At 51.4% G+C, this 21,438-nt stretch overlaps 1 protein-coding gene across 1 annotated transcript in view; it reads right to left on the minus strand.

The window, feature by feature from the left end:
• PPP2R5D (protein phosphatase 2 regulatory subunit B'delta) overlaps positions 1-18,037 on the minus strand; it is a 21,059-nt gene extending 3,022 nt beyond the window's left edge. Inside the window, exons 1-10 of the mRNA XM_045800773.2 lie at positions 17,879-18,037; positions 13,161-13,238; positions 2,281-2,491; positions 1,829-2,028; positions 1,630-1,740; positions 1,406-1,498; positions 847-977; positions 654-713; positions 440-548; positions 181-234 (exon numbers count right to left, since the gene is read on the minus strand). Coding sequence (XP_045656729.2) covers positions 181-234; positions 440-548; positions 654-713; positions 847-977; positions 1,406-1,498; positions 1,630-1,740; positions 1,829-2,028; positions 2,281-2,491; positions 13,161-13,238; positions 17,879-17,905 — 1,074 coding nt within the window. The 5' untranslated portion in view covers positions 17,906-18,037. The remainder of the gene's footprint in view (positions 1-180; positions 235-439; positions 549-653; positions 714-846; positions 978-1,405; positions 1,499-1,629; positions 1,741-1,828; positions 2,029-2,280; positions 2,492-13,160; positions 13,239-17,878) is intronic.
• Positions 18,038-21,438: the final 3,401 nt, after the last annotated feature.

Below are 21,438 nucleotides of genomic sequence, written 5' to 3' on the forward strand. Positions count from 1 at the left end.
TTCTCTGACCTGGATTTGTTTTCTAGGTATATATAGGTTATCGTCCTCCTTCAGAGAGGAAAGCGTGTCACCTGTTGGGCCACATTCCTCCTGAGCCCCTGCTTATGGCATTACTCGATAGACAGGCTGGCAAGTCTAACTGACAAGAAGAGGTGTCCTGGGGCTGGGAAGGGGAATTACCGGCTCTGTGAGACTGCTCTCCTTCTCCAGGAACTGTACCACACAGTAAGCCAGCTGCAAAAGGGTGAGGTAGAAAGGAGGTGAGGTACAGGGCCCAGGTCTCAGAGATGTCAGGGACAGAAGCAAGAGCCCAGAATGGAAGAAGAGGTGTAAAGAGAAATCATCCCACCCACTCCTTCTGCCACCCCCATCCCAGCTGGAATACCTTCCCCTCCCTCTCTGCTGTCAGGCAGGGACCATCAGGAGGAAGGCAGCTCACCTGCGGGTGGTAGACACTCAGGGACTTGACCTTGTGAAGGGGAAGCAGGACACGGATGAGGAACATCTTGTGCTCTTCCTTAAGGGGCAAGGCAAAGCCGTTGATGATGCTAGGAGTTACGGGAGGTTGGTTAGGACCAAAGGGCCGCGTCCAAGTTCAGTGTTCCAATCCTCCCAACCTTCCTCAGGCATGCGTGTCCCCACACCCCCTTCACCTGCCAAGGATCTCGAGGAGCTCAGCAATGCCGTTGTGATGCTCTGTCTCATAGATGAACCTGAGGGAAGAAAGAAAGGCTCTCCTGACAATCCCTGATGTCCCTGCAGCTCTCTGCAGAATCCCCCTACCTTCTGCTCCCACCCCAACTTAGCAACGCTTGCTTTGCTCCTAAGCCTGGCTCCTGGCCTCACCTGTAGAAGATGTGGTTGATCTGCCTACGGATATAAGCCCGGAGCCCCAGAAACTTGCCATAGATGCGATGCAAGATGGTCTTGAGGAAGTCCCGCTCTCGAGGGTCCTCACTGTCAAACAGGTCCAAGAGCTGCGAGCCGGCAAGGGGAAAGGTGGTGGGTGAGGCAGGAGCCAGGAAAAGGCCAGGGCTGGGGAGACACAGGGTCCTAGCCAGGGGACACCCAGAGGTTCTCTGGATGGGGGGTGGGGACAAGTCCCTGGCGAGCAGACTGCTGCTCTCACACGGCTCTCCCCAGCGTGATGTCTGGGCGTGCACGTTTACATGCCCCACTGCCGGGGCACAGGTAACTCTTGCTTGTTTCCTTCAGTTACGCTGGAAGCTTCTTGAAAGCAGAGAGGTTTGTTTATCCAACCCTCCACCACCAGTCGCTTTGTACCGGACCCGGCTGAAAGCCCATATACTCAGCAGATGGAGAAGGAGCGGGGCCTGCAGCGAGGGCCGCGGGGCTAGAGCTCATGCACTGGAAGGAGGGCAGGACGGGAACTTCAGGGACTCACAGCAAGGACAAACTTCTGGTCGATATACTTCTTGGCTATGTTTGGCTGGAAATCAGGAGACTCAAGGAAACGTAAGAAGAACTCATACACGAGCTGTCGGGGACAATGAGCATCCGCTTAGGGGGCGTTCCCCAAGAGCTGGGCGATTCCGCCCCCCCCGGCTGCAGGTCTCTGAGCGCCCCATTCCCTGCAGCCAGGGCCCGCCTGCCCCCTCACTCCGATACCTGCAGATGGGGCCAGGCAGCTTCCAGGGTGGGCTCATCCTCTTCAGGGTCAAACTCGGCCCCGGTGGGGTTTGATGAAGGTGGCAGCGTCCGGAAGAGGTTCACTGAAAACTGAGGGGCAGGACCCAGGTGAGAGCTCCCGTCCAGGCTTCTCCACAGCCGCTTGCCCTGCCCGCTCCCCCCTTTGCCCAGTGCCCACCATGGTGACCGCCTCAGGGTAAATGGCCTCCGTGACGACATCGCGGCTGTGGGTGATGTACTCCACCATCTCGTTGAGTCCTGCCCGCTTCACCTCCTTGAATTTGAGGTCACTGAGCGGATCTGATACAAAGTCAAAGAGGACGCAGCACTGGCGCAGCTTCTGGATAAAGAGCTCCTCCCGCTCCTGGGTGGGCGAATCTGGGGGTGGCGAGGCAACAGTCATATTCTCCTCCCCGGCCCTTCGCTGCCAGGCGCCACTTGCCTTACAGGCCTTTCCCCTACCCCGACCTGCTGCCAGCCTGCTCCCCTGGCAGCCCCAGCCCCGGCGGAACTCCCTCTCACACATTCTGCAGAACTTCCATCCCTCCAAAATACCCCAAGCCTCCATTCGGCCAATGCCCTGTGACCCCTAGGCCTGGTGCACCAGCCCCCTTGACCTTTTCCAAGTACCTTTCAGGGCAGGAAGCTTCTGCAACTCCCGATTCTTGCTGAGATTGAAGCGGGATGAGCTTTGCCGTCGCTCCTTCTTGACGATCTGGGGCCCTCCGGAATACTTGATTTTGCTGAGTTGTGTCGGGGGTGGCGTGCTGTTGCTGGGACGCTTGTTGGATGATGGGGGCTGCGGCTGCGGCTGCGGCTGCGGCTGCGGCTGCGGCTGGGCCTAGTCAAACAAGTGGGTCGTTGAAGTCGGCTCCCCGAGCTACGCCTCCCACCCTGGGCCGCCGCCCATCCCTCCGTCCATTTAGGCCTGTATAGGCCTGGGCAGCCAAGCAGCTGTCTCCTACCCTGGAGCAGCTCTGGTCAGCATCAGAGATAACTAACATCTATTATCCCTAGAAGAGAGGGGTCAGGAAGCGGTGTCTTCCAAAATGGTGCCCACTGCCTGTGCATCAAGAGCCTTCAAAATGTTCTAGTTCATGAACAGCAAGTCTAACTGTTGAACTGACGGTAACAGAAGTCAAAAAGGTGGCCGTCTTGCCAGGGCAGGGCTGACAGGGGTGTGGGCTTAACTGAGAAGGGACCTGAGGAAACTTTTGAGTAATGGAAACATTCTATATCTTGACTGGATCTGGGAGGTGGTTCCTAGCAGAAACATACGTGAAAATTCATTAGGCAGGAAAAAAAAATTCATTAAGCAGCATACTTGAGATTAGTGTACTTTATTGCTTCAATGAATGCGTCACATTCTTCGGTTAAAAGTTAAAGAAACACCCCCCCCCCCGATAAAAAGTTCAAAGAAAGAAATTCATTTTTGTGTCTCAGTAGTTTTAACTATGAAAAATATAGCTTAAGAAAAATCCTACAGGGGCGCCTGGGTGGCTCAGTTGGTTGAGTGTCCGACTCTTGGTTTCCGCTCAGGTCGTGATCTCAGGGTCCTGGGATCGAGCGCTCAGTGGGGAGTCTGCTTGAGATTCTCTCCCTCTGCCCCTATCCATCCCATAAGCACCCGTGTGGGCGTGCGCTCTCTCTAATAAATAAATAAATCTTAAAAAAAAGAAAAAAAAGAAAAAAAAAAGAGGGGCGCCTGTGTGGCTCAGTGGGTTAAGCATCTGTCTTCAGCTCAGGTCATGATCCCAGGGCCCTGGGATGGAGCTCAGCAGGGACCCTGCTTCTCCCTTTGCCTGATTCTCCCTCTGCTTATGCTCTCTCTCTGACAAATAAATAAAATCTTAAAAAAAAAAAAAAACAAGAAAAGGAAAAGAGAAAAATCCTTCATATAAAAGAAGGCTTTGTGGGGCGCCTGGGTGGCACAGCGGTTAAGCGTCTGCCTTCGGCTCAGGGCGTGATCCCGTCATTATGGGATCGAGCCCCACATCGGGCTCCTCCGCTATGAGCCTGCTTCTTCCTCTCCCACTCCCCCTGCTTGTGTTCCCTCTCTCGCTGGCTGTCTCTACCTCTGTCGAATAAATAAATAAAATCTTTAAAAAAAAAAAGAAGGCTTTGTGTGCACTTTTACAGCCCTATTTATAATGATAGATAGATAGATAGAAGGAAAATCATGGAGTTAAAATTATGTTTATAAAAACTAGGTACTAAATGTAATCACACATGGTTCAGCTGTGGAAAATATTTACACAGCCATAGTAATTTGCCCAAAATTGGTGATAAGTATTTTGGGAGCATGGGAAATGTCTGGGTTGGAGATCTAAGGCACTGAGGCCTTAATTTTCCATAGTAGAAAGTCAATAGATAATATCTAACACTCGAAAATTAAAGGAAAAAAAAGCAGTAAAAGAATCTTATTTGGAAGTATAGAAGTCAATTTCCAAGGAAAGGGGAGTTGAAAGTGGTCGCCACGGAACAACAGGAGAACAGGGGGCTCAGCAGGGACTGTTCTCTTCATTATAAAACCAAGGGTCCTACCTGACTTTCCTGACAATGTACATGTTGTCATGTTGACAAAAATTTAAAATAAAACGAAACGAAGCCTAAAACTACGTAATGACAGAAAATTGCTTCCTATACAGATAATGCAAAACTGTATGTGCAGAATGAGCTCACCCACACTCTGACACACGCACGGAAAGCAAAACCCAGTGAAGGAGGAAGAAACGAGAGCAAGTCCACCACTGTGTTCATGACCGTCTCCCGTTGTAGCACAATATGTGACTTTTTTCTACTGTTCTCAATGTTGTACTAGCTGACCCTTCTACACAATTGGAGAAAAACTGCTGATTTTTAAAAGCTATCTCCTGACTTCCTCCCAGACACGGGTGTCGGAGCCCCACAAAGCCCATTTTTCAGAGGGCTACACACAGGTGTGTGCGGGGCTGTCCACCCCCAGGTCCTGGCAGGTAACCACCTGTGGGAAGAGGGCAGAGCGGAGCCACAGGACAACCCTTGCCCCCAGGACTGCAGCGGGACCAGAGGACTGAGGCCATGTCCAGCTGGCCGCCACACCACAGGAGAAGTTGACCTTCTGTCCTCATACCTGCCATCCCCACCACTCCTCCAGCCTCCTCCCCAAAATCTGACTTCCTACCACAACAATGGGAGAATGGGAAATCCTCTGGGATAGGGGGAAGGGACGAGGACAGAAACGCTATGCTTTGTAGGCTCTGAATTTTTTATAGAAACGATTATGTCAAGCTTGTGACCTATCTGGGGATCAGAGGCGAGGAGACAACGCACTGGAGCCAGCCCGGGGCAGGCCTGTGGGTGCAGGGTAGCTCATTACCTTTCTGGCCATCTGGCCTTCTCCTCCACCTGAAACGACCGCTCCAGACACTACTCTGACTAGGGGAGTGCAAGGAAATGGGGCAAGAGCAGCCGCCACACTCCTCTCCTGCCGTGACCAGCGCTCAGCCAGTGTGATGTTGGGTAGACTGTGAAAGGCACCCTGGAGTCTGGGGTCTCTCCCCCTGCATCTGGCACATGGGTCATACCTCAGGAAGGGATAGGGGAGAGAGGCAGAAGGGTAGGAGACCAGAGCTCGGAGTGGATCAGACCCACCCCTGCTTTGGGCCTTCATTTCCCTGTTGTAGGAACAACCAAACCCTTATCTGTGGAGCTTAGTGATCAAAAGCACGGACGCATGCTAGACTGCCTCGGTTTGACTCCTGCTCTGTCATTTACTAGCCAAGTAACCTCCAGAAAGTCATATAGTCTGCCTGCCTCAGTTTCCTCATCTGTCAAGTGGGGATGACAACAGTACCTACCTCATAAGGTTGTAATAAGGATTTAGGGGAACATCATATGGCTCACAGGAGTGCTTTACGAGAAGTATCTTCTACTATTATCACGATTAATTATTTCCCATTCCTGGATTTTAGGAATGCAATCTGGAAATCCCTAAAACTAGCACACCTCAAATGTTCCCATGGGTCCATTATCTTCCTTAGTCTAAAATGGGAGAACCCAAGGGGTGCCTGAGTGATTCAGTCAGTTACACGTCTGACTCTTGATTTTGGCTCAGGTCATGATCTCAGGGTTGTGAGATCGAACCCCATGATGGGCTCCATGCTGGGCTTGGAGCCTGCTTAAGATTCTCTCTCTCCCTCTGCCCCTCCCTGCCTTCTCTCTCCCTCTCTCTCTAAAAAAAATAAATAAATACAATGGGGGCACCCAAGAAAGCATTTCATCTTTCAAGATCCATTTAAGTCCCACCCTCTTCCAAAAACCCTTCTCAACTCCAACCCTTTGGTGTCCAGTCCCTGCCCCTGACCTCTCAACACTACTTGTCTGTTTCACTGGTTCTGTGACCATCCCTGGTAATGCTTCTTGCTTGGTGTGTTCACATATCCAACTCGGTAAGTGCCTTGAAAGCCAGGACCCTGGTTTGCACCCCTCAGGGTCAGCACTGGCACCTAACAGGCATTCAATGAAGGGCTGGATGGTTGATTGACAGGGGGCCAAGCCCAGACCTTTCCTGTCCCAAGTCAGGACCCATCAGAACAGAGCACTGTGCAGTGTCAGGGGCAGAGTAGGAGGGAGGAACATTAGTGATACCAGGGCGAGGGGCTCAGTGTCAGCTGAGGTACAAAACTCTGAGGGAGAGCGTATCTCTCTCTGTCTTCCCAGATAACACAGACGCCCTTCACCTCCACAAACCTCACACTGAGGAGAGGTCCAGGGAAAGGAGGCACTGGCCCCAGAAAGAGAGAAGCAAGGCCTCAGTTTTCTCTGCTAACGTAGAAATGGACAAATCTCCAAGGAAGGTTAAGAGAACAGAGGGCTGAGTGGCTAAAAATCAAAGTTTAAAAACCAATAGGTTGATACCTAAGGTCTCTTCCCTACTAGGATTGCATCGTTGAAGGCGGGGGTGGCCCGAGAGCAGCTGAGCTTAGCCTGCCCTGCCCCACCCCACCGGGCCACCCTGGTTTTATAAGAACCAGTGGCTCCCGGGCCCCAGACACAAGGAGCATCTGAGAGACAGCTGGTCCAGCCAGCAGAGCGCCTGGCTGCCAAGCCTCAAGGAGACATTCCCTGGTCTATTCACTCTTCACTGGGAGACATGCTTGTCAGAAGGGAGGTATGGGGCTGTGCCAGGGGCTCACTTCATGTTCAACTCTTTCTCCTAAAAGCTTCAGCTTGCTTTCTTTCTTTTTACATTTTTTTAAAGATTTTATTTTTTAGTAATCTCTATACCCAACATGGAGCCTGAATTTACAACCCCAAGACCAAGAGTTGCATGCTCCGCTGACTGAGCCAGCCAGGCGTCCTGGAAAAGCTTCAGTTTGTTTTTTCTTAAGATTTTATTTATTTGAGAGAGAAAGAGAGAGAGCACACTGGAGGGGGAGGAGCAGAGGGAGAGGGACAAGCAGACTCTGTGCTGAGCTCGGAGCTGGAGGTGGGGCTTGAGCCCATGACCCCGAGATTACGACCCAAGCCAAAATCAAGAGTCAGACACCTGACTGACTGAGCCACCCAGGAGCCCTAAAGCTTCAGCTTTTAACTTCTCTACTGACCTGGGATGGAGATGGGAAGCAACTGATTCCCCGGGAACCTTCTGGGTAGACACTGACCAAAGAGGCATGGGTAGACACTGACCAAAGAGGCAAGCCAGCCAACCTGCTCTCCGCCCCCTACTACATTCTGTCTGGTCCCACTTCTGAGACTCTGTAGTGGCCATCTCCTCTGCATGAGGTCCTTCTCCTCCCACCTCCAAGAAGCCTTCCCAGATTCAGGCCTCCAGCAGTCAAGTGGGACTTCAAACTTATGCAACAAGTTCACATTCAAGAGACTGCAACTAAACTTGCCCACTCTGAACCAACCCTAGTCCAAACTAATCCTAAAGCAGCCACCATTAACAATCAAACCCAAATATTTAAACATAAAGTAGGAGGCAGAAATAGAAATCAAGTACTATAGAAACTATTATGGGGTCCTGGTTGGCTCAGTCCGTAGAGCGTGCAACTCTTGATCTCAGGGTTGTGAGTTCAAGCCCCACACAGGTGTAAAGATTACTTTAAAATAAAATCTTTATTTTTTTTAAAGATTTTATTTATTTATTTGAGAGAGAGAGAGAGCATGAGTAGGGGGAGGGGTAGAGGGAGAAGCAGACTCCCCACTGAGCAGGAAGCCCAATGCGGACTCCATCCCATGACCCTGAGATCATGACCTGAGCCGAATGCAGACACAACCGACGAACCACTCAGGTGCCCCTAAAATAAAATCTTTAAATGGGCACCTGAGTGGCTCAGTTGGTTAAGCACCTGCCTCTGGCCCAGGTCATGGTCTCAGGGTCCTGGGATCGAACCCCACGTCGGGCTCCCTGCTCAGTGGGAAGTCTGCTTCTCCCTCTGCCTCTCCCCCTGCTCGCTCTCTCTCTCTCTCTTGCTCAAATAAATAAAATTGTTTAAAAAATCTTAAAAAAAAGAAAAAGTATTGTAAGGGGTGCCTGGCCGGCTCAGATGGTAGAGCATGCGACTCTTGATCTTGGGTTCCTGAGTTCAAGCCGCATGGTGGGCAAAGAGCATATTAAAAAAAAAAAAAGTATCGTAAGAAAAAGATGAAAGGTAAAAATAACAGTGAAAAACACAAGATTGGGACACCTGGCTGGCTCAATCAGAAGAGCATGTGACTCTTGATCTTGGGGTCATAAGTTTGAGCCCCACGCTGGGGGTAGAGACTACTTAAAAAAAGGTTTAAGCAGGGCACCTGGGTGGCTCAGTCTTAAGCGTCTGCCTTCAGCTCAGGGCGTGATCCCGGAGTTCTGGGATCGAGCCCCATGTCAGGCTCCTCCACTGGGAGCCTGCTTCTTCCTCTCCCACTCCCCCTGCTTGTGTTCCCTCTCTCGCTGGCTGTCTCTCTCTGTCAAATAAATAAATAAAATCTTAAAAAAAAAAAAAGTTTAAGGGGAAAAAAAAAGAAAAACGCAAAAATTAACCTCATCACTTTTGCTTAATGAATTAACTAGTCAAATAAAGATCATTTTAGTTTAAGACCCCCAAGATCATAGAGGCCTTCTCTCCTATCCTGACATCCAGAGCTCTATCTAGCTGTGCTTATCTTCTCCTTTCATTTACTGATTAAACATCATGCTAAGCCATAGAGATCAAAAGGGGTGTCCTCAGAGAGCTCACAGTCCAGTGGGCGAGACCAACATGCAGGCAGCTTGGGAGCAGGGAAATGAAAAAGCCGAGAGCGCCGCTGCGGATCTGGGAACACACACTCTGGCTGAACAATTAGTGAAGACGCTCTGAAAAGGGTGACTTCTGATGTGGCTCTCAAAGGACAAACGTGCGTTTAGCAGGCAAAGAAACAGAGCAGAAAAATAAAGTAGTCCACGCCCATGGAATCTCATCGGTAAGGGCCCAGGGTCATAAAAGGGCTTATATCGGAGAATGGGAAGTCCAGCGGGGTGAGAAACCAGGAGGGGTGCTGGAAGAATGGGGTGGGGCCAGCTCACAGGGGTCCAGAGTGTGAGTTTGAATTGTAACCTGTAAGATTTTTTTAATTTAATTTAATTTAATTTAATTTAATTTAATTTAATTTAATTTATTCGACAGAGAGAGTGCGGGCAAAAGCTGGGGGAGTGACAGGCAGAGGGGGAGGGAGAAGCAAGCTCCCCGCTGAGCAAGGAGCCCAATGGGGGGGCGGGGCTTGGTCCCAGGACCCTGAGATCATGACCTGAGCCGAAGGTAGACGCTTCACCAACTGAGCCCCCCTAAGTAGAGGACTGAGAAAACAAAAAAATGTTTTTAGGGTAACAACTCTGGCTACTGGGAGGACAGGCTGAAGTGGATGAGACTGGGGTAATTTCTTCCGTCCTCTGTCCCTGCTTCCGGAACTCAGGACAGGGCACAGGACATAGAAGAGTCCAGGCAGGGAGCTGCTTTCTCCAGAGACAGACCAGGAAGGACCACTGCCCGCAGCAGTGGGTCAACAGTGAGTCTGACCTAATCTCTCAAGGCTCCTTTCCGCTCTAAGACTCTTCAAGAATCTTGTCATCATGTCATTAAGAACACGGGAGAACTGGCTCGTAAGCCACACAACACTGGGTTGCATTCCAGCTCAACTGTTTACTGGCTGAGTAAACGCTATTTAACGTCACTAAGCCTCAGTTTCATCTGTGAAATGGGATGATGACGATAATGGAATGACCTCAGGGGAGTGTTGTCTAGATTAAATGAGATCAAAAGATTAAATGCAAGCAAAGGTCTTAGGACAGAGCCTGGTTGAACAGTGTCTGTTCTCAAATTCAAGTCAACCCAACACCTGTGAACATGACCTTATTTGGAAACAGGGTTTTTGCAGACATAATCAAGCTGGGGTGGGCCTTAAATCCCATATAGCTAGTGTCCTCATAAGAAGAGGGAAATGCAAGGGCACCTGGGGGGCTCAATCGGTTGAGTGTCAGACTCTTGATTTGGGCCCAGGTCATCATCTCAGGGTCCTGGGATCAAGCCCCCCCCCCCCCCCCCGCCCCGTAGGACTACCCACTGAGCGGGACGTGTGCTTATCTCCCTCTCCTTCTGCCCCTCCCCCTGCTCACACTCTCTCTCTCAAATGAATAAATAAATTTTAAAACAAGAAGAAGAAGAGGGAAATGTGAACACAGAGACGCAGGGGAGAACCCCATATGAAGACGGAGGAGGAGACTGGAATGATGTATGCACAAGCCAAGGAACATCAAGCATTGCTGAGAACCACCAGAAGCTCGGGACAGAGGCATGGGAGAGATTCTTTCCCAGAACCTCCGAGGGACATGGCCTCTGACATGTCGATTTCAGATATCTGGCCTCCAGGAGTGTGAAAGAATCAATCTCTGTCATTTTAAGCCACCTAGTTTGTGGTCATTTGTTATGTCTGCCCTGGCAACCTACCACACAAGTGAACTGCTGAAGAAAATAAGGGGTGGCTGCTATCTATCGTTACTAGGCTCAACTGAAAAAGCTCTGGCAAATGCATGACACAGGGTAAATCTGGCTAGAAGAGCCCCAAATTCTGGACTACAGAAAGCAAGGAAAGGACTGTGCCAAATGGCTTTGGATGACCTAGGCCTGGTAGCCCGGCCCCCAACTTTTCTACCATCCCTCTGCCTGGGGCCCCACGGGGACATGCCTGGACAATCGCACACAACTCCTGCTGCTGCCTCCTACCGGTGAGACCTGGGCAACACTTCACAGAACGGAGCCCAAGGGGAACTCAGCACTCTCCTTTTCCAAAAGGCCTTGTATCAACCCACTGCCTTTAACCCATGGGTCCAGAAAGGTAGTGGAGAAATGCCCGTAGTTGGTCTCAGCATCTTTCTTCGCCTGTTTGAGCTTTCACTTTCCTACCTAGGAAAGGAGAGGGGTAGACTCTAAGGTTACTTCCAGCACTTTTTTGAAGTTGATTGGTTTGCTTATTGGTCACTAATGCATTCAAATACTGGTACCGCTGGTGTGCCAGGCCCTTCGGCATGGAAGGGGGGCCTCACAGAGCTCACGTGCTAACACAAGAGTTAAAACTGATGAACAACGAATTCACATCAAATTCTTTAACTACAGCTGTGGTTCAATGCTGCCGTGGGGTGGGACTGGGTGCCAGAAGGGCAGACAGTGGGAGCCCCGACCACGTCCTGGTGGGGAGGGAAGGGGAGGTGGTCAAGGAAGACTGCTTTTAGGACAAGACATCCAATCTATCTAGTAACCTAACAAGGAGGAGTTAGTTAGGCAAAAGATGAGAACAGTCCCCTAACTATTCCTTTCTGTCCCTTTAAATCCTATTTCTAAGTCCCTCTTGCTGCTTTGAATGTCAGTTGCCAGCTCCCAGGCACCTTCCCTGTGGGTCCCACAGATGTCACCATTCTTAAAGGGGAGACTGAGCCCAGAGGGAGTGTTTTCCAGGAGCGCTGACTGATGATTTATTAAGAACCAACTGCATGAGAGGCACCTGGCTGGCTTAGTCAGCAGAAGCATGTGACTCCTGATCTTGGGGTCACGAGTTCGAGCCCCGCACTGGGTGTAGAGATTACTTTTTTTTTTTTAAGATTTTATTTATTTATTTGTCAGAGAGAGAGAGCACAAGAAGGGGGAGCAGGAGGCAGAGGGAGAAGCAGGCTCCCCGTTGAGCAGGGAGCCCGACGTGGGACTCGATCCCAGGACCCTGGGATCATGACCTGAACCAAAGGCAGATGCTTAACCGACTGAGCCACCCAGGCGTCCCTAGAGATTACTTAAAAAAATAATATATATAAATAAAAATACTCCCCCACCTCCAAAAAAGAGCCAAGTGTACAAGCACACAGGTGTGGGGAAAAAGCAATGCACCGTCCAGCACACGCAGCTCCTCCCCTCAGAGTCCACAGTGTGGTGGAGAGAAACACATGTTGGACAAATAGTTACAGCACCGAGTGATAAGGCCTATCCCAGAGACATGTTCAGAGGACTATATAAGTGCAGAGGAAGGAAGAATTCATCTTTCGTGGTCCTCAACTCCCATGTCTGTAAAATGGGGAAAACCAACCCTGCTTCCTCTGATTACTTAAGTGAGGCCTAAAACGATGGTCAGAGGTGTGGGGCTGGGATCTCTTTAGAGGTGACAGGGACCAGAAGTACCTAGAAAAATCTAAATCCAGGGTTAACCCCAAACACTTGTTAATCGATCTCTTCTTCCCCCAAAAACCCACAAGCTCTGCCCATAATTAGAGAGCTATTTCCTGCTGTCTTCCATTCCTCTGGAAGGTTTAGAACAGGAGAGAAGAAGCAGAGAAACCAAGGATCACCAGTTCCTGAGTAACAGGGGTGCTTGCTCAATGTGCCCACAGGACTGGCCACCATCTTGAGCAGCCCAGTGAGCACACTCCCAAACTTCCCGGGACATACTCTGGACTTAAGTCTCTCCACCCTCCAGTGCTCTCCCGGCTTGCCATTTATTGCTTTAGAGCCCTAGATTGCTAAGCTGTGCTGACCTCTGCTCCTGACTGGCCTTTAGCAGCAAATGATCAGAACCAAGGGCAGTGGGCCCAGCCCTGCCTGCCAGACTCAGGAATACCAGCCGCTCCCCACCCCCGGCCCTATCCTGAGCCACGCTGAAGCCACTCACGCCCCACGGAGCACCCGTGTACTTCTTCCTCTCTCCCCAGCACCTGATACCCCTCGCTTTTTGCCCTAAGGAGAAAGGAATTCGCATCACTCAAAGTTGGCAGTCAGAGAAATGACTTTCACGGGAAATGCTGGGGCGTCTGAAGACCTGCAGAGTCTCTTTGCTCTACACCAGCCAAAGGGGAAGGCTGCCCAGGGCAGCTACCTGGCTGGGCTGTCCAAGCCCCTCCCAGGCTGCGGAAATCCCCGTTCCTTCTGCCAGGATAACTTCTGGCCCCCCGGGGATCCCTCACCCACCAGCCGTCAAGCACTTGGAGCTGGTGCCTGCACCGTAACTAGGGCTGTGCCCATGGTCATTACCTCGTCGGTGCTCTCGCCTCCACCATCCTTGCCCGAGCTGCTGGGCTTGGCCGTGCCTTTGGCAAGCTTGGGGGGCTCCTGAAGGAGGAAGATGGAGGTAGTTAGCAGATGCCAGGGGGAGGGAGAGGCCTCATCTGGACCCCTTACATCTGTGTTGTGATTATCCTTTGTCCAATGGAATCAATCAATCAGTCAGCATCACCGAGCATCTACATTGTACCCAGCCCAGGCGAGGAAGACTTGGGGTCCACAGAGGGAGAGTTGGTCCCTCCACACAGTCTGGAATCTGGTCAGGAAGACATCTCGAAGATAATTTAAGCAAGATAATGCTCGGTCACCTCACATGGCTGGTCTAAGAGCTGGGGCCTGGGAGGGCCTCTGTCCAGGAAGAACCAGGGCGAGGAGCTTTCAGGGGAAGTCCCATGGAACAAGCTACTCAGACTGGCTTCTGGCTCCAGCAGGCAAGAGGTGCCGAGGCTCTCATGCTGGAGGGGAGGGAGTCACCACTCTTCCCCAAAAGCCATCTGCAAAGACTTGGAAGCCTTTTTGGGAAATTACAAATCACACCCAGACTAGAGGGTGCTACTAGCCTAATCAGGTACAGGAATCATCCCAGGAACGCCCCAGTGGACAAGCACAGGGACAGCGATGGGGGTAAAACCCTGAACTGCTACAAAGACGAGCACTAGTCTGAAGTCTCCCTCGGGAACCAGGCCACTGGCTCAGAGCTCCGGCCTGCCCGGCGTCTCTTCCTATGCTTCAGGCCAAAAAAACCAACTGCGCAGGGACAGGACAGGGAAAATGTGAAAAAGACTTGGGGATTTAGGTCTGACTGCAAGCTCAACACAAACCATCCAAGTGCCGGGGCGTCACAGCACCCCGTGACCTTCCATCCAATTAACAGACAGAGTGTGGAGGGCTTGGCACTGGGGGGACGGGGAAGCGCCCCTGTCCTTGGCACTTCACGGGGCTATTTGGGAAGATCTGGTTCAGTCGTGAGCATCAGACTTTGGGAGGGACAAAGACAAATCCTAGGTTTTCTTCTGGCGAAATACAACCCATACTGGGAGTGGATTCAAAAGCCTGTCCTGAGAGCAACAGCTGCAAGGCTGGGATGGCTAACAATGGAAGGGAGGAGTCCCAGTGGTGGGTGAGCAAGAGGGGGTTTTACGAAGAAAGAAGAGCTGCCTGCGGACTAGAGATGCGACTTGTTCTATGTGGATCCAGAGGCCAAGAGCCATGGGCTGAAGTGGCAGGAAGACAGGCTGAGGCTCCAAACGAGGAAGGATTTTCTCCTAGACTAGCAGCACAGAAACGGGCTGCGAGCTCCCCAGTCCCGAGAGCCTTCGGGAGCAAAGGAGTATTCCTGACTCTTCTAAATCAGGGGCAGAAGGGATTCGAGCCCTAAATGAAGACTCGGTCGGAGGACCCTGGAAGTCACTTCCAGCTCTGAGATTCTGCCGCTCGACGGCACCTGGGCCCCTTCAGTGACAAATGTTAAGTCATAGTGACTATGGGGGCACAGGGATTTCTGCAAGAACAGAGCTCTGCGTGGGCTGGAAGAGGGGGCAGGGAAGAAGAGAGCCCTTCCCAGGTGTGGCGCAGCTCCAGGTGTCACAAGGCGCTCCTCCTTTGGGCCAAGCACCCTCTCCACTGCCCACTAACTAGGCTGGGCACACTGACCCCTTGCCAAGGGGCCAGGGAGTATGGCTCAGAGCGTGGGGTGTAGAGGAAAAGGATGAGGGGTGCAGGCAGGAGTCACTGAGGCGACAGTCCCCAAACGTGGGCCTCTTGGACAAAGCTGACCCATCTTTGTACCTGTTTCATCTCTGCTTGACCGCAAGCTCCTTCTCCTTTTAGCACTCCTCCACCAGCCCCACTGCTCAAACCTACCTGTCAGGGAGTGCTCCTAGGAGAGATCCCAGCTGCCTGCCTGCGTGCGTGGGCGTGTGTGGGGGCACGCGGAAGCCACGCCCACCACCCTTGCTCCGGGCTCTTGCAGAACAGGTGGAATGCACACACCCCAGCACACCCCAGCTCACCCCGGGGCAGCCCAGCAGTCAAGTGCCTCCCGGCACGGTGGTTTGGAGCCCACACTCCGCTTCGGGCCCAACTCTCACTAGCTCTATCACCGTAAGCAGGTTAACTAGGCTCTCTGAGCCTCAGTCCTCATCTTTGAAGTGACAACAGTCATATTACCCAATTCCCTTTAGCACACTGTCCGGCACATGAATAACCCAATGTTAGTCAATGTTATTACTATTATGAAAAACAAGAAGAAGGTGGAAAGGAGCTGGGGCACACCGCCGGGGAACCTAAAAGAGATAAGGAGGAAGGAAGCAAATCACCCTAATGGATTGACTCAGCACCCATCTACTGAGTGCCTACTGTGTGCAAGGAAGATGCCAAACCAAAATGGAGCTTAGTTACTATCTCAAGGGAGAAGAAAAGATTTGTTCACAATTAATTCCAGTCCAAGGGAACACAAAAAGACCCTAAGTGACCTATCAAGTCTTCTGCAAATCCAGGGGAGGAGGGAGAGCTCACTCCTAACTGAGGATTCACGGAAGTCTTCAGGGAGAAGGCTGTGAAGGATGGCCAAGACTGGGACCAGCAGAGATGAAGAACAGGGAGAGTTGATGGTTCCAAAATAAAGACTTTCCGCCCACCCCTCCTCTCTGCTCCCACCCCATCCAGGCAAACCTCAGTCACATTGTCACCCCCCTCCCCTCAGGACTTGTTAACCACTGAAGGAGGCCAAATGCAACTGGAAATCAAAAGCTGAAAGTTAAACCTTAAAAGGAATCCAAGATGCCTGGCTCTGGGTACCCCAGTTCCTCCAAACTCTTTCCCAGCCAAATACTATGGGCAAATACCTATGGTCCTAGCGAGTCTAAGAATTTTTTCTTCTCAGTCACCTAGTAGAAGAAGGCTTTTTGCAGCTGGGACAGTATCTGTTCCGTTAAGACTAAAAACTACCAATGGGTGGGGACCCCACCAGCTTCCCCTGAATTCCCCACGCATCCACACTCCTTGAAGAAGCCCCTTAGCCTCAGGTGTGGCTGACTTGTGTGTGCATCGTTCCCAGCTACGCTGCCCAAACCACCTCAGCAGGCCCACTCCCCAAGGACACAGGGCCTGGGTGCAGCACGCCAACCTGCCCAGCCCAGGACCCCAGGAGCTTCCCTGCCTAGTACGCCATCACCAACCCTCCACTCAGAACCTCTGTCCCTGTGAGGTAATGGGGACAACCCAGAATCAGAGCTGCCTGCCAAACCTCTGAAAGCCCCAAGATAAAGAGTTGAACTGATAAAGGTCAGACACAGCAACCCAGCGACCCAGCCCATCAGAGGGCAAATGAAAGCAAGACACCTCTCAGGTCATAAAGTGGCTGAGCAGAGTGCCAGGCCAGAGCCAGCCCCCACCACGAGGGGCTAACCCCAGGAGAGGAGAAGCTGGGGGAGGCTGGAACTGGTATCCTAGCATCCTCTGTGTGAATCTGTACCTCAAAGGAACCACACCTCTGAGTCAGACCTCAGCAACAGCAGGAAATAGAAGGTAGAGAAAGGCAGGGATGAAGAACAGGGGAAGGCAGTATGGAGGTAGAAGAGGAAGGTAAAGAAGGCAACATCAAGAAACAGTCTGTATCAGGACACCAGGACAAAGTCAAGGGTGTCCAGGGGTGGCTGGCTGGCCTTTGTGGTAAGAAGGAGAACTAATCTGATAGTAAGGGCAGATTCCCAATTTGAGGGTAGTGTAGCCTAGAAAGGCAGGAATTCAGCACTGGTGCAACACTGGAAAAATGCAAACGTTATCCTAAGATTAGGAATAAGGGGAGGAGCTCGCTCAGATTAGGAAAGGTAATTGATTCAGGATGAACCTGCAAGTCGGTTGATGCCTGTTAGGGAGGCTTTGGTACAAAGGAGGCCTTTAAATCAAGAGACCTGATATTGCAGCTGGGCCTCCAAGTAGGCTGTGTGACCTTGGCCAAGTCCCTTCCCCTATCGGGGCTTCAGTCTCCTCATCTGTATCACTAAGGATTGCACTGAATGCTCTCAGAGGTCCCTTCCAGCACTGACGTTCTGAGGTTCCATCAACAGAAGGAAGGGCTCAGTCCTGGCTTACAAGTTTGTGTGTGAAGGAAGAACTAGAGGGAGGGGCCTAGGCCAGATTTGGTGGAGGAGAGAGAAAGCAGAGCAGTTCTAGGTCAAGGAGCTTGGCGGGGAGGGAGAAGGGGCTGTAGGGTACGGTGGAGAAGGCCGGCCCAGGCCCAGGCCCAGGCGTGTAAGAAGAGAAGGGGCTGCGCGCAATGGGGGGCGGGGGGGGGGGAGGTGGGCTGGAGGGAGGTGCAGTCTCAGATGAGGGGCTGTCCCAAACGGGTAAACGGGTGGAGGGGGGGGGTGGAGAAAAAGCAGCGGAGTGACCTGGGAGTGGGGCAGATCTGGAGGGAGGTGGTTACCCAGGGCCGGGGGTAGGTGAAGGGAGGAAAGGATGGAGGTGTACGCGGGGGACTCCATCCCGGGCTAGGTGAGGGAGGCTTCCCAGCTGCGGCACAGGCTGGGGGTGCGGCCAGCAGCGGGGGCGGAGGGCTGGCCCCGGGAGTCCTGCGGGGGCCGGACGGGAGGGTCAGTCTGGGGCTGTCCCGGGCCTGGCTCGGCCTCTCCCAGAGCTCCGCGCAGGCCCCAAGGCGGAGGCGCGAGGAAGAGGGCCACACTCACCTTCTCCTTCTTCAGTTTATAGGGCATCTCGGCCCGTCCGGACCCAGCCCGGCTCCTGCGGCCCCGCTCCGGCTCCGGCTTTGCTCGGCCGCACTCGGCCCGCTCGGCGTCTCTTCGCCACCGCCTGCGCGCTGCGCCCGGGTCGAGCGGTGATTGCGCCTCCAATTGGCCCGAACTCTTACAAACCTGCCTGACAACCAGGCGCCGCCTCCTCGGATTGGTTATTGGGGCCAAGCTGCTTCCTTTTTTTCTCATTGGAAAGGAAGAGTACAAACCGCCAGAGTTCGTCTCCCAGAATTGGTTGAAGTGGGAGGTCCCGCCCTAAAGTGGGTCGAGCTTAACAAAGGAGGCGGGGATAAGGGGAAGCCCAGGCTTAGCACCCAGTGCCGCACTCCGGCGTCTGGTGTGCGTCGCCCTCGGCCATTCTTCGCAGCCCCTTCCCTTCTAAAGTGGCTCTCGCTCTTTCCCTGCTCTGCTCCTTCGCCCAGTCCGAATGGAAGGAAAGAAGCCCTAAAATGAAGGATACCTTTCTTCATCGGGGTAACTTGGCACTAATTGCATCTGCAAAATTAGTGGAGAGAGCTCCCAATAGTTCTCTAGGGCATCGGTTTCTTAGACGGGGCTTGTAGAGAACGAAAGGGGAAGGCTGACTGGCGGGGACCCTGGTGAGATGAGATGAAAATTCTGGGTTTGTTACAATTTTGGAAAGAGGGTTCCCGTTCCTATTGCAAGTGCCCTGGGATTGGGGAACCAGCTAGACTGGAACACTTGGGAATACAGTGGAAAAGCTAGGTTGTTGTTGAGTGTCTCAGGATATACGTCCCTTACTTCCATCCTGCCCAAGCCCGTGTCCTAATGAGTAAGATTATTTCCTGCCCTCAGGGAGTTCACTGGTGAAGTTCATAGACTTGTATAAACAGATGCTTAAGATACAATGTAGTGAATTACACAAACCTAGAGGTGGCTGGAGGAATGTTTCAGGAAGTCAACTCTAGGGGCACCTGGGTGGATCAGTCAGTTAAGCTTCTGCCTTTGGCTCAGGTCCTGATCCCAGGGAGCCTGTCTCTCCCTCTGCCTGCCGTCCCCCTGCTTGTGCTCTCTCTCTGACAAATAAAATCTTTTTTAAAAATCCAACTTGGGGGACACTTGGGTGGCTCAGTTGGTTGAGCATGTGACTCTTGGTTTCGGTTCAGGTCATGATCTCAGGGTCAGGAGATTGAGTCCCAAGGCAGGGTCCATGCTCAGCGTGGCATCTGCTTAAGACTCTCCCTCTACCTCTCCCTCTGCTCCTCCCCCTCTTCACACTCTCTCTCTCATTCTGTCTCTCTAAAATAAATAAGTAAATCTTAAAAAGTCTACTCCGTCTGATGATTGACTATATGAAGAAACTGGAGAAGGCTCAAGAAAAAGCCTGTGGCCCTTGACCAGAACAGCTATGTTATAAGACAAAGGCTGGCAGGGAAATGTGTAGAATCAACTGGATTTGGTGATTCATTGGATTGTGGGGAAGATGGTAAGGGAAAGGGAGGAGTTGAAGATGACTTCTGGAGCCATCAGAGGTGTACGTGGGAAACTGGTGTCACAATGGCAAAGGAAGTAAAAGAGGACTGGTCAATAGTGACAGATTCCAGGGAAGGATTGAACAAAATAAAGATCAAACACCACCAGCCTGATTCTGTAGTTGTAGGTGATCTTTGCAGGAAAGTTTTCAGAAGTGGAAGGAAGGTTATGATGGGTTGAAGAGTGAGCAAGAGGTATGGAAGTAAAGGCAACAAATGTAGGCTCTTATCTTATGGAAATAGTATTTGCCTCCCAATGATTAATGACAATTTCAAAGTAACACAAAGCAGACTGCATCCCAACAATTATTTGCTGGGGGGAAAAGCCTCGGAAGAAAGGATATTTGTGGATGGATATTTGCGTCTACCTAGGTGCTGAACTAGACAGGAGAGCAGACTTATTTACCCCATTCCCAAGGCCTCAAGGAGCACTATAGTCCTGAGGCTTAGAGCTTTCCCATGTAAAGCAGGCATATCCTTTTTGGGACTCATGCCACCATCCTCCCAGTCCCTGGTCCCTCTGGGAGACAAGGGACAGACCCACATAATACAGTTCAAGAACTACCAAATGGGAACTTTCATCCATATGAATTCGGGTCCCTAGTACATTCTTGCATGCTCTTTTAAAGATGTGGAACAGAGGAGGAGCCTGGATGACTCAGTCAGTGGAGCATGTGACTCTTGATCTTGGGTTGTAAGTTCCAGCCCCATGTTGGGCAGACGTTACTTAAAAAAAAAAAAAAATGTGGAGGGCTACCTGGGTTGCTCAGTTGGTTAAGTGTCCAACTCTTGATTTTGGCTCAGGTCGGATCATGACCTCAGGGTTGTAAGATGGAGCCCTACATCAGGATCCATGCTCATTGTGGAGTTTGCTTAAGAATCTGTCCCTCTCCCTCTGTCCCCATCTCAAGCGTGCCTATGCCCTCTCTTTCTCTCTCTCAAAACAAAACAAACAAAACAAAATAAAACAAAACAAAAAAGTGGAATTGGACAATTTCAAGTTTAAGACTAGAAGTACCTCCAGGAACTATAATCAGACATTTAAAAAAAAATTTTTTTGGAGGGTCTAGATGGGAAACTGACTCTTGATCTCAGCTCATGTCTTGATCTCAGGGTCATGAGTTCAAGCCCCAGTGTGGAGCCTACTTTAAAAAAAAATAAATAAGGGGGCTCCTGGGTGGCGCAGTCATTAAGCGTCTGCCTTCGGCTCAGGGCATGATCCCGGCGTTATGGGATCGAGCCCCACATCAGGCTCCTCTGCTGGGAAGCCTGCTACTTCCTCTCCCACTCCCCCTGCTTGTGTTCCCTCTCTCGCTGGCTGTCTCTCTCTGTGTCAAATAAATAAATAAAATCTTTTTAAAAATTTTTTTAAAAATTAAAAAATACGGGTATCTTGGGGCACCTGGGTGGCTCAGTCATTAAGCATCTGCCTTTGGCTCAGGGCGTGATCCCGGCGTTGTGGGATCGAGCCCCACATCAGGCTCCTCCGCTGGGAGTCTGCTTCTTCCTCTCCCACTCCCCCTGCTTGTGTTCCCTCTCTCACTGCCTGTCTCTCTCTCTCTCTCTGTCAAATAAATAAATAAATCTTAAAAAAAAAAATAGGGGTACCTGGGTGGCCCAGTCGGTTAAGTGTCTGCCTTCAGCTCAGGGTCCTGGGATGGAGGCCCACATTGGGCTCTCTGCTCAGCGGGGAGCCTGCTTCTCCCTCTGCCTCTGCCACACCCCTGCTTGTGCTCACTCACTCTTTATCTCTGTGTGTCAAATAAATAAATAAAATCTTTTAAAAAATATAAAAATACCTTCTTGTCTTGCTAGGAATAGAAATACCTTACAACACATAAATCTAATATTCAACTCTCAGATTTTCAGGATATTTTCAGGAATTCATAACGTGCAAAGGAGAAGCTGCCTCAAGTTGTTCAGCTGTGCAGGAAAGGAGAAAGGCGGTGTTTGGAGAATGCAAGGTCCAGAAAGAGTAGATTACCACCAACCAATCCATTG

The sequence above is a fragment of the Ursus americanus genome, chromosome 29, assembly GCF_024610735.1.
Source record: "Ursus americanus isolate L20-20 chromosome 29, mUrsAme1.1.p, whole genome shotgun sequence".
In the NCBI taxonomy this organism is placed as follows: Eukaryota; Metazoa; Chordata; class Mammalia; order Carnivora; family Ursidae; genus Ursus; species Ursus americanus.